The sequence below is a fragment of the Wolffia australiana genome, chromosome 4 (genome assembly GCF_029677425.1).
Source record: "Wolffia australiana isolate 7733 chromosome 4, ASM2967742v1".
Classification (NCBI taxonomy): Eukaryota; Viridiplantae; Streptophyta; class Magnoliopsida; order Alismatales; family Araceae; genus Wolffia; species Wolffia australiana.
The window spans coordinates 1018397-1031391 of NC_135838.1; the positions used below are offsets into that span (position 1 = coordinate 1018397).

At 39.8% G+C, this 12995-nt stretch overlaps 1 protein-coding gene and 1 long non-coding RNA gene across 2 annotated transcripts in view; one reads left to right on the forward strand and one right to left on the reverse strand.

Annotated features, from left to right (window-relative positions):
* The window catches only part of EMB2247 (protein EMBRYO DEFECTIVE 2247), a 34217-nt gene extending 25502 nt beyond the window's left edge, over positions 1–8715 (forward strand). Inside the window, exons 16-27 of the mRNA XM_078574731.1 lie at positions 58–147; positions 556–667; positions 746–856; positions 950–1087; positions 1533–1583; positions 1659–1771; positions 2035–2182; positions 6935–7039; positions 7131–7232; positions 7737–7809; positions 7893–8059; positions 8444–8715. Of these exons, the coding sequence (XP_078430857.1) occupies positions 58–147; positions 556–667; positions 746–856; positions 950–1087; positions 1533–1583; positions 1659–1771; positions 2035–2182; positions 6935–7039; positions 7131–7232; positions 7737–7809; positions 7893–8059; positions 8444–8572 (1339 nt within the window). The 3' untranslated portion in view covers positions 8573–8715. The remainder of the gene's footprint in view (positions 1–57; positions 148–555; positions 668–745; positions 857–949; positions 1088–1532; positions 1584–1658; positions 1772–2034; positions 2183–6934; positions 7040–7130; positions 7233–7736; positions 7810–7892; positions 8060–8443) is intronic.
* Positions 8716–10513: 1798 nt separating this feature from the next.
* Positions 10514–11575, reverse strand: LOC144702578 (uncharacterized). The gene is made up of 2 exons (XR_013581258.1): positions 10847–11575; positions 10514–10685 (listed from the first exon to the last, which is right to left on the reverse strand). It is a non-coding gene; the product is annotated as an uncharacterized LOC144702578 (long non-coding RNA).
* Between the last annotated feature and the right edge of the window lie 1420 nt (positions 11576–12995).

The window sequence follows — 12995 nt, forward strand, 5'->3', positions numbered from 1 at the left end:
AGTCTTCTTCGGGGTAAAGGAATCTTATTTATTCACTATAGCTTAATATATATGCAGCGCTTTGTGGCCATTCAGCACGCTTGGTTGGCCGGATGCCTCCGCGGAAGATTTTAGGAAATTCTATCCGACCTCTGTTATGGAAACTGGGTCAGTAAATCCTTATATCTTGTTTTTGCGTCAGGAAAAGTTTTGAGATTGAAAAATTAGGCTTTGAAAAACATCATAATCGGCATCCTCAGGATACTTCAGGGTTTAAGCCCGAAGAATACACATTCATAACGATTGGGTGGTTTCTCTCATTTCATTACGTACAGTAGAGCCAAATAGTACTTTTTTCTATCATTCTGTTTTAAATTAATATCATTTATGTATTTCTGGTTAATCAAAGACGTTTGAATTGTTGATTGTTTACAGTAGGATGTTTTGACGGTTAATCCAAGACCTCCATCACTTTTATATGCAGATCTTTCTCAGTTTGTTTGTTAAGAAAATAATTTTAATATTTCTTATGAATGGCTCTTTTCACCACGTGGAGTACCCTTTTTTTTATGCCAGACATGATATCCTCTTCTTCTGGGTGGCAAGGATGGTCATGATGGGAATTGAGTTTACCGGGACTGTTCCCTTTTCAACAGTTTATCTGCATGGGCTTATCCGTGACTCCCAAGTGGGTTTTCTTTGTTTAACCTTTTTGATTTGACTTTAATTATATTTTTCAATGTGCTCCATTTATCGGCTGTTTTAGGGAAGGAAAATGTCGAAGACGTTGGGAAATGTAATAGACCCAATTGATACTATAAAAGAGTACGGGACGGATGCCTTGAGATTTACTCTCTCTTTGGGAACACCAGGACAGGTAAATTTTTTTATCCAAATGTCATTTTAATTAAGCAATGAAAGATACAATATGAAATCATTGATGATTTGATACATGCCTCACAATACACAGGACCTTAACCTTTCCATGGAGAGATTAAGTAGCAATAAGGCATTCACAAACAAGCTGTGGAATGCTGGCAAATTTATCTTGCAGAACTTGCCTGTAGAAAATGATACCGATTCCTGGAAAACATTGTTAACATTTAAGGTAATTTCTCTTTCTACCAGTTGTATCATTTGTAGTTAAATTTAAATATGAAAAAGATTGAAGTGGAGGAGAGCAGGCAAGCAATGTTGGAGGGGAGAGATAGAGGGAAAAACATTTTCCTCTTGGATTATAACATCATCATGCATCTTGGATTTTAATGTTACAATACACTGATTCGGGTCTTTTCTTGTCATTTAATATAACAAAAACTTCTTGGTTATGGTATCCAGTGACTTACCATTTTTCTCTTTTGGCTGTTCATCTCATTCCTTTGTCTTTCTTTTAAAGAAATTAAGGAAGATCACCCGAAATCGATGAACCTCACCAGATTCCTTTGTTGCAACATATGAAATTAGACAGCTCACACCATTTTCAATTTTAGTTATGTAATCTCTTTTTGCATCTCATCAAAAACTCTCTTAATCTCTGTTGCTATTTTATTTAGTGTGATACAGATGAAGCCCTTGAAAGTTTACCTTTGCCCGAGTGCTGGGTGGTAAGGCCACCCTTATTTCTATCTTTAAGTTCTGTTGCCATGCTTTCTGATTCACTGGGGTTTTATGTTCCATAGATATCAAAACTTCATGAGCTGATTGACACAGTAACTTCAAGCTATGACAAGCTTTACTTTGGGGATGCTGGTAGAGAAACATATGACTTTTTCTGGAGCGATTTTGCTGATTGGTAAGATGACTTTGACATATGACTTTGACTTTACTGGGCCTCATCGAGAAACTTCATCATAAATCTCATCTATGCATTAGTTTCCTATTGTTGAAGCGTTAAATTTGATGAAATAGACGTATTTGAGATATGTTTTTATTTTTGAATTTAATCTGAAATACTGAATTGAATCGATACATATTTTGAGTGCTCTTTATCCTAAAAAAACTAGTTTTGGTATTAACTGCTTTGGGCATATATTCTCTATAAATTTTATCATTCAGGTACATCGAGGCTAGTAAAACTCGTTGCTACAATTTGGAAGACCCTTCTGCTTCAGCCACTGCACAAGCTGTGCTTCTGTATATTTTTGAGAACATTCTAAAGCTCCTTCATCCTTTTATGCCTTTCGTGACAGAAGCCCTCTGGCAGGTAGTTCGTTCATGTTTAATCACTTTAACTGTTCAATTTATGAATCATTTACATAAGTTCATATTGTTCAATACATTTTCAGTTACCAAAGAATATGTCACAGGAAATGTCTATCCGAAAATTCACAGACATTAATAAAATTTTCTAAAATTTGGAAGGGAAAGGGTTCACGCATAAACATCTCTCTGGCCATAATCATCTCCCATCAATATATATGGATCAATGGAATATATTGTGCCGTTTTTAAATAGTTCATTGACTCTATGTTGTGAGGAAAAATGCTTCTCGCTTTGGTATAGAAAGCATACACTAGAGAAACGTCGCATCTGAACAGTGCAAAGCGACCTTAATGGTCCAACAGTCAAATCCTGAGCCTCCATTAGTCAAGGAATGCCTGTATAAAGAGATGGAGAATAGCAAGCAATGGTAAACCAAATACCCGTTGTTCCTCCCACACTGCCTTATACAAATGTCACTTCACATGTGACTTTGAGTCACAGTGCATGAGCATTAGGCCGTTGATAGATTTGGACTCTACCAATACTCCCTCTTAACACTTCCATCTTGTCCATAAGGTGGGATTCTCAATTTTTGTTGGAATACAGAGACTGGTTCCAATGAAACTGGCAGAGACATTGATATAGGTCTCTATGGAGGAAAGGTATCTGGAAAGAATAAAAGAAAATAATAGATTGATACGTCGAGAAAGTAGACGATCTCAGTGAGACAGCGATGGCTACAGGCCAACATCGGCACATGTATACCTCTAGGGAGAATCTTGGAATCAAGTTGGCTCTCTCATGGGATGTCTCTCAGACTGACTGGCCCATTGACTGCACCTCTTGCCCCTTCCTCTTCGTCCATTCTTGCTGAGCTAGCCAGGCATTTACATTCTCTTGCTTGCAAAGGATGACAATGCCTCTGAGGAGTTTGTGGATTGTATCAGAGATTCCACAGCCGTGATGGTATGAGGGCTTGGGGCTATTTGTTGGTTGTCAATAGCGGTGATTTTGATTCTGAGAAAGACTTGTTAGTTGCCGTGTCTGCCGGTAAGTCAAGCTTTTAGTCCACTGTGGAATATGCTCCAAAGAAGCCAGAACTGAGTTTCATATTAGGTCTCTTAGCCATGTACATCATTTGGTTGGGTCAATATGTTTAATATACTCAAACTCAATAGGAATGTGATTTCCATTCTGTGCTTATCTGCATGTGTCTTTGTGCATGCTTGAGATTGTTGAAAATTTGATCGTATTCTTCAAAAAAGTGCATTTTGATCACATCATAAAACTGTAGCAGAGACGATCTAGATGATATTGTTCTGTTTAGCATCAAAGGAGAAGGTGATATCAAATATCACGGTATGGAGAGAGAAAGAAGTCAAAACAAAGGAAAATCTCTTAATCTGATTGAACTGAAAACATAAAAATGACCTCAAACGGTTGCTTCAAACACAAACTCTTCTCTGGCTGCCCTCCAAAAGGGTGGGCACCCTATTTTGAAGGGAAACATGCATAAGGGAAAAAAACATTACCTCTAAGATGGGATTAGGTGATTAGGGATTGTAGCAGCAGCAAGGTCATAGAAGCCTAATGAGCGATTACCTGCCTACGATGCATAGTAAGCCCCAAGAAGGCCCCAAGTCTTTAATGTTACCAGGCCTGAGCCGCTGATCCTTTGCTGACATCTCTATACATACCCCTTCTGCTTAAACCCATTGCCTAGTACTTAGAGCCGAGTCTGAATAAACACACTTTTTGTACGTTTTATGTCAAAGGAGTGAAATCACCTGTCTTAATTTGTACTCTGTATATTTGATTAGGGTGGTTCTTGTCATCAGGTGTGCCACATTTTCCTGAAAATGATGTTTGGTTTGAACAAAAAATCCATTATCTGCCTGTGCCTAATGGAAGTGTGAATTTCAATGCTGGCTAAAATCTCTGTTCTGTGGGACTTCAGATTAGTACTCTCTAATACTTCATGAGAAGTGCAAGGCAAATATGCTAATGGCCTTTCCAATTAGTTCTAAATTTGATAACTGTGCCTTCCAACTGCCATTATTCAATATGTTCTCCTGTGGAGGAAATCTCTACCCAACGGCATCTTGAAGGCCTGGCAATCACGGAAAGGGTATCTGTCCTCCACCCAGACGCACTGATTGAAGATCACTCCATTTAAGGGTGAGCTTAACCTGTACTTATTTTTCTTTTTTCTGATGAAGGATTTAACCTTAAATACCTCTCTACACATTCATATCTATACAATAACATCTGTGAAAAAAATTTCATAGGTCACCTTGTCTATACCGCCAATTGGTATATCCAAATAATGGTTAATTGGATCAGTCTACCCCCAGATCATAATAGTGATGCAAACCCCCAAAACCGTTTGGAGGTATTTCTGTCATTTAAGCTGCTAGGGGAGCATTGTCACTGTTTCCTTCATGTTTCCCATTTATTATTAGTGTTGCCCTCCCCATTGGAGGGTAGCCAAGAAGAAGCAATGGTGTTACAGTTCCCGATTCTCTATCCCCATGGCGTGCCCCACCTTTTCATGTCCTGGTCCCTTCCTCGGCTGTTCAGCAGTCCCCTGCCTCCTTTTGATTACTTCACCATATCTTCAGCTGTTTCCCTCTGGATCAATCTCTATTCTCCTCATGATCAATCTTTCCTATATCTCATCCCTTGAAAGGAACCCACGTCAGATTATAAACACATGGCCGGATCAGCTGTGGCGCCCAAGGAAGGATTTCCTAAAATACCTCTATTACTGCCTCACTGTCATTCCCTTCATACTGCTCTTTAAAGTGTCATTGAACCAGTGATTTTAGGTTGCATGTGTGGGTAGCGTTGAGCCTTTGATATGTTCAGAGGACCTTATCAAAAGCTGAAGCCAGGAAAGGGCTTGATGTTCAGTCACAAACCAGGAGTCACGAAAACCTGATTAGGTTCTAAAAAGAATGTTTAGCGAACTAAAGTTCCTTGACTGGGGAATGTGTGCTTCCTCCATTTTCTGTCTCAATGCAAGTGACTATTTTTATCCTACAGCCTCCAAGACAGGGATGCATGAAAGATAGTAGGGGCTGCATGAAAGATAGTAGATAGGCACATGAATTGGCATTCAGTTACTGAAATTACATAAATCTATTTGTTTCTGATTTTAATGTAATTTCGAATTCTTTTTTTTTGAAATAAGGATAGGGGAGATCACACAAAGTCGGTGACCTTCCCAGTGAGATAAACATATAAACGATAAGTACATGAAGGGCCTAAAAAGCCGGCCAGGGCCTTGGCCTTGAGATTTTATACCATGCAACAGTAAAACCCGCAGCTGCTTGTAACACCGCATCCGTTGATGCTTCCTGTTCGTGAAGATGACTTCGTTCCTGTGCAGCCGTAGTGCCCATAGCACTGCGAAGGGTCGAACCTGTCCCTCTCGCCCCCTAGGTGCTCCATTTTGTATTGACTCCCAAAACGCCACCTCTGATGAGATATCCACCCCCTTGAGTGGCTCACAGGTCCATACCGTTCGGGCAAAGGAACAATAAAAAAAGAGGTGAGCGCAATCCTCATCACCGTTTGTACACATAGCACACAATGCCGAAGCTTCTGGGAGCCATTTCCTCTGAAAAACCTTCGTCACTATTCTTCGTCGGAGGAGCAGTCAACAGAATATTTTCACCTTAAGGGGGAACTTTTGTCTCCATACGGTGCGACACACGTAAAGGATCCTCGGTTCCTCCCTTGCCTGTCCGCGGCTAAGCTTCGCATAAGCATCTCGAACAGAAAAGGATGCGCCAATGCACTTCCACCCATCCTGTGTCCCTCCTCGCTGGTGTAGGTGGATTAGTGTTTGCTGCAACCTTGTATAGTCTTCCAGTCTTTGGTCCGATAAGGTGTTGCCTAGGCGTGGGGTCCATGTGCCATCCCAGCACTCGCTCACTGTGGTATGGGGGGCCCTTGCAAGGGCATACAAGCGTGGGAATTTTGTCTTCAATGTGCCCAGGGGGAACCATGCGTCTAGCCAAAACTGGATGGACGTGCCATCTCCCAGCTTGGCTTCGAAGAAATCACAGACTTGAGGAAACACATACCTCAACCCTTGCCGGAATGCAGAGGCTGCTCGGACTGGATATCCGCGAACTTCCCAGTTCAAACTCGAGCCATACATGTCTTTCAAAAGTAGTGTAGCCATTGATGTATCCTGTCCCATAAGTCTGTACACCCACTTGGCTAGTAATGCTAGGTTGAGATCTTGCAATTTAAGAACTCCTAGTCCCCCCAAGCAAACTGGCCTGCACACTTTATTCCACGATACGAGGGATATCCCCCTCCCTTCCTCCGATCCTGAATTTTTTCACAGAAATCTTCTCATCATTCCTTCTAGACGCTTCTTGGTCCACTGGTAGTTTCAACACTGAGAGGTAGAAAATAGGTATCGCTGACAGCAAGTGGGGTAGAAGCACCAATCATCCCCCTTTGATAACACTCTGCCTTGCCATCCCTCCAACTTCCGCTCTATCTTCTCCGCTACTGGATGCCAGTCTAATTCTGTTTTCTGCTTAGAGATGAATCATTAATAATTTTAGATCAATAATAGCTTTAGAAACTGAAAAAAGCTACACGAAATGGTCTTGAAGTTACTCTTTAATTTGGCTCAAGATTGTATGTTTACTCTCTAGACTTGTAGTTGTCTTATTTCACACTTTACATGATATTCTGTATCTCTAGTGAGTACTCGTTATTCTTTATTCAGGCACTTCCTCATAGAAGGCACGCTCTCATTGTTGCTGACTGGCCGGCAACTTCTCTTCCCAGGGATGGAAAATCAGTGAAAAGGTTTGAGAATTTGCAAGCTCTTGTAAGTTCTCGATCCCTAAGACTAATATATATATTTTTTTCTTTGAAGATTAATATTAAACTGACTGACGTCTCCTATGCATTTGTCTCAGATTCGATCAATTCGTAATGCACGAGCAGAGTACTCTGTTGAGCCTGCAAAGCGTATATCTGCAGCAATCGTTGCCAGTACTGATGTCACTGACTACATATCTGTGAGTCATGCACCCTCATAGTTGCAATTTCTTTCCTTAAACAGACATCGAAAGTCAAAATGGCAGCTTGAAAAGATTCCTGCATTTCATATCTCAACAGATAATGGTTTTTCATAAAACACCGCTTTCTGTTGCCTTTTTTGTTGCATTTTTTTGTGATGCTGATGAAATGTGGGAGATAGTCTTCAGTGCCACTCATATCCTTCTTAATTTTATTCTAGAAAGGAATGTGCATATAGGGCCATTTTTTCACTATTTTTCTTCTCGTTCTTCCAATTATTGATACGTAGCTTTTTTCCATTTTAGCTCATTTCCTTTTAGAAGCCCATTCTATTTTCTCTGTGTTCATGTTTATACATAATTCAAGAACTCCTGAATCTGGACAAGGATTCACTGTCCATTATATGAGTGATAACATGTCACACCAAAATGGTTCTTTTAATTTAACTTATTGCTGCAGTCCTTTTGTCATTCTTTTTGTTTCATTTTTTCTCCACTTTCCAGAGAGAGAAAGAGGTCCTGGCACTCCTCTCAAAGCTAGATCTAGAGCACACCCGCTTTATGGAGGGCGAGCCAGGTGATGACCATCCACCACCCATGTTAAGATAAGAATATTGTGAGTTTGACTAACAGCTGACGATCAAAGTGCTGTATTTACAGAGTATGCGGACCAGTCAGTTCACCTCGTGGTGGGGGAGGGGCTCGAGGCTTACCTCCCTCTCTCAGACATGGTTGATATCTCCTCGGAGATGCAGAGGCTCTCGAAACGTCTTTCCAAGATGCAGTCAGAGTATCAGTCTCTTGTTGCACGGCTCAATTCTCCCAAGGTATGTTTCGAGTTGCACTTTTCGGTCTTATTAGAAAGAGAGTTTAAGTGTTGGCCAACAGGTTTGTTTGAGAAGAGGGAATATGGAAAGAGTGAGGATGTCGAGCGGGGGCTGCAATGTAATAGAAAGAGAGATAGATAGATAGAGAGAGAGATAATGTGAAATGAAAAAGAGAGACATAACATAAGAGAGAGAAAGAGAATGGAAAGAGAGAAAGGAAGTGATTCTTGGGCAGCAATGTAATAGAAAGACCAAAACAGACAGAGAGAGAGGATAAACAAAGGCAGAATGTGTGAGGGAGATGGCAGAGAAACTTGGGCAGCAATGCTAGAGAGAGAGAGATGTGCAAATGCTTTTGGTGTTGAAAGGCTTGCTTTTTTACAGTTTGTGGAGAAGGCGCCTGCCGATGTGGTATTGGGCGTGAAAGAAAAGGCAACAGAGGCAAAAGAGAAGATTGATCTTACACAGAAACGTCTTTTGTTGCTGGAGTCAATGGCTTCCATCTCGCGCTGAATTCTCATTTTTCCGATGCGCCCCCCCCCCCCCCCCCAACCCACAAAGGCTGTTTATACCTATATTCTTAGCCTGTCAAGAGATGGAAAGATTCATTCAATTCATTGTAAAATGATTTTGTGGCCTTTATCGTTCTTTCTGCATACCAGATTTGATTAGTCTTTGTGAATGGGAAAGAATTTCACTCATGTTGCAAGGACTTGAACCTATCGTATCCTCCACTGTCTCATTTCCCTCTCCATCAATGGAACGAATATGAATATCCAGTCGCCTTACGGCATGTTGAACAGCTAATCCCAACATCTGCGATGCATCACGTGTATCATGTTTTTTGAATTCTATTATCTCATTTATTCAAAGCTTGTTGGTTACATTCAGCATCACATGATTATTGGTAGAAATATTTGTTTCTCAACCTGTGCATGCACTAAATAGGGAAGTGTTTTTAAAAAGAAAAATCGCAATGCATTAGTTTGTTGAATAGGTTATAATCATTAAGGACCTTTGCCAAGATTTTCCCCATTTTCTTTCTAGAATGTCTGTCAGATAATTCTTGAAAGTTCATTTCTTCAAGTGTCTCTCTACCTTGATGATAATAAGAACAATAATTTGGAAGATAAAAGTTTAATCGAAAAGGTGAATTCATGAACTATGAAGATTCTAAGAACTTATTGAAAGACTAATATTAGAAATATCTTTTGATGTGCCCACATGAAAATTTTTTCCCTCCAATAAAAAAATAACACAAAATTGGGGCCATCTCTCTCTTCTGCAGGGAAGAAAAAAGGATTTACAAAAGCAAATGATCGGTATGAATGAGAGACTAACATCAAATAGAAGTTGGAGTTCTGTCTTTTCTAGGTATAGATAATCAACAAGGAAATTTGGTTTGACCACTCATAGTTTGTCATTTCCTCAATCTGGAAGTTTTTTTCATAAAACTTCTCATTTAAAAAATTGAAATTATGACTCGACACCATAGTATTGATTGCACAAATAAATTAATGATTGCCTCATACATATCCTCATAAGTTCTCTGTAAAATCAGATGTGTGGGCCAAGTTAATTATCCAAATTCATGAATTTGAATACATATTATGTAAGTTAATATTTTCCTTGAGTGATTTCAAACGATAGAATAATAACATGTTCCCCATCATAAATTGAGGAATATAATGTGAAAAAATATAAATGAATCATTCTTGAATTAATATTTAGAAAGAGTGACGGACATGTCTTCATGATGAATTGAAGTGACAGGGAGGAAGAGGGAGATGTTACGTAAGCTGGTTAGATTTGAATTTTATAAAACTTATAGCATTGTATTGAGCTCATGATAGTTAAGTTCTAAGCTAAATGAAATCAATTATAAGAGAGACTTTGGACAGTGGGATCTACTACTATGCTAGTATCTTTTAGAAAAATAATTAAGACTTGGGAACTTATAGAATAGAAAATGGTAAATAAGACAGGATAGGGGGCCATTAACCCTTCATGACAATTAGGTGATGCTTAAAATTTGGGTTTTAAGGATAATTATAAAACTCTGGTCTTTTTTATTAATCCATATGTGTCTATCCTGGTTTCGTTGTCAATTACTTATTATACAAAGGATCAGATAAATAAATTCCCTTTGACTCCTACTATAATTTTTTTTTAAAGTGATTGTAGTAGTAGTAGAAGTACTAGTAGAAGAACATAATAAGGAGAAAAATTCTAAAGAATTCGGATCTTTTATTAATACTGATGTGACCATCCTGGTTCTTATTAAATAACTAATCACACAAAGAACTGGAGAAATAAATGACAATTGATTTCTGCTCTAGAAAAGGAAGTTTGAAGTAGTAGTAGTAGTAGTAGTAGCAGTAATAGTGATGTAGAACAACGATCGACCCGGAGTGGGTTGTGTTCCAATAAATAGGGTCGAACAAGAAGGCGATGAAATGCAATGTAATGAAGCAATATTTAAGAAACTCCAACGAGAAACACGACGGCAGTCGACTAATCTGAGACAAGAGTCAATTTGACACCACGTGACGGGTTATGTCATGAGCAGATTGACAAGACGGTGAGTGGGGAACATCCTCGTCCAAGAGTGTCCACACCGTCTATGCTGATGATCAGATACAATACCATCAATAAAACTCCTAACACAAATATGGTAACTACTTCCTAGATTTCACGTGCTAATTCACTCAAAGGCAATGAGCAATTTAGAGGTAGGCATTGAGAGAAGTAAGAAACACTGAAAGTGGAAGGGGTAGGTATGTTGACCTGTGGAAAATATCCTAGAAAACCACGATGATGGAAGAAGGGGTGTTGACCCCCGTCGATGCACCAAGGGAACTCTCTGGCCAGAGAAGACAGAACTTTCGGTGGGATCTCTCGATCAATATTCCACCAACAATTATCAGAGAACTGCACAGCGACGTGGATTCCCGGAGGCTTCTCGATTGCACCATGATTGATCCGAGTCAATCTCGCCTCGAGAGAAGAAACAATCGGCGAGGAGATCACCCGACGGCAATACGCTGAAGGAATTGACAGGTGATGAAGTCGGCAAGGGAGTCAACTAGTGGTGAAGTGTCGAGAGAGCATTTGACGATGATGGCTTTGAAGAGGTCCTACTCTGGCCGCCGGCAGCGTATAGAAACTTCAAATAGCGCGACATAAGTCCTCTTTCAGCCCGACTGAATTCTTCTCGAATATGAATAATGGAGCGGTCACGTTGCCAAGCATCAAGGGGTTCAAATCACTGGTGGCGTTTACAGGTTCTTCCCATTTCCCAGGAGGAGAATCGACAGAATTCCAAAGAACAATCCAACAACCACAATGAGCAGATTACTCATCCACTACGAACAACAAGCTCCTTCAGATCGTCAACGACAAAATGACGCAGAATGGAGCCATCGGTAATGGAAGAACAAGAGCCACAAAACAAAAGGTTTCAAAGAACAAAATACCTGCCAAATACACAACGAGATCTGATTCTTCAATCATGACAAGCCTTGGCCTCCACGTCCACTCTTCCCTCTTCTTTATAGTGGGGAAGTGGCAGTTATGGAGGCCCAATTTGGCCCCCTTTTAAGGAGAAGGGCTATTGGATCTTTAGGGGGAGAAGAAGCCCATCATGGATTTCCTCCCCCTAAAAATGACACCTAAACATAATTAAAAGATAACACGTACGAGGGGAGGCTGGTACTCACGCAGGAGGGGCCTCCCGCTAATCCAAATATGATGAAAGAAAGAAAGAACGTAAAAATACACGACGCGAAGCGATAAGACGATATCGCTTCTCAAGCTTGGTAGTGGAACTGTAGATTCTTCATGTGGCTCTGGCTTCACGACGTGGCTGGCGACGGATCGGGGCATGATCAACTGGATGGTCCTCAATCAAGTAGTAGTAGTAGTAGAAGTAGAAGTAGTAGTAGTAGTAGTAGAAGAAGAAGAAGAAAAAAAAAACAGAAGAAGAAGAAGAAGAAGAAGAAGAAGAAAAAGAAAAAGAGAAGTAAAAAGGCTTTTATTTCATTTTTCATCGACAAAAAACCCTAATCCTTTTATAATTGCTGATGTGCCCATGGAAATTCTCCTGAAATTTATTTATTATACAAAGGGCCATACAAATAAAATCCCTTTGACTCCTATTCAACACAAATAAGTTTAAAGTAATAGTAGAAGAAGAAGACGAAAAAAGGTCTCGAGAACCCTGACTTTTTTATTAATGCTGATGTGTCCAATGTGGTTCTTCTGAAATTACTTATTATATAAAGGACCACATAAATAAAACCCCCTTTGACTCCTGCACTACACAAAGAAGTTAAAAGTAACAGTAGAAATTGAAGAAGAACAAAAAAGGAGAAGTACAAGAAGAAGAACAGAAGTAACAAGGATCTGATTTTGTTTTTCATCAAGTAAAAACCCTAATCCTTTTATAAGCTCTGATGTGTCCATGGAGGTTCTCCTAAATAATTTTTACACAAAGGACCAGACAAATAAAATCCCTTTGATTCCTTCTCTACACAAACAAGTTTAAAGTAATATAATACAACATATATTAAGTCCGAAACTCGCCCTTATAAAAATAAGGGTTTTGCTCAACCACGAGTAAACGAGGTGTTCTCAATCTGCAAAGCCTCTAAAGCCTCAAATGATATCAATTGACGATGCCTCTAGGTGTTCTTAATCGGCGAAGCCTCTAAGGTGTTCTCAATCGGCTAAGCCTTCATTGCCTTTTGGCTGAGGTGTTCTCAATTGGCGAAGCCTCCTTGGACTGAGCTGAGGAGTTCTCAATCGGCGAAGCCTCCTTCGACTTAGCTGAGGAGTTCTCAATCGCCGAAGCCTCCAAGTACTGAACTTAGGATTTCTCAATCCGCAAAGCCTCACAGCCAATCCTTGCTCTCTCATTTATAATTTAAACTTTTCT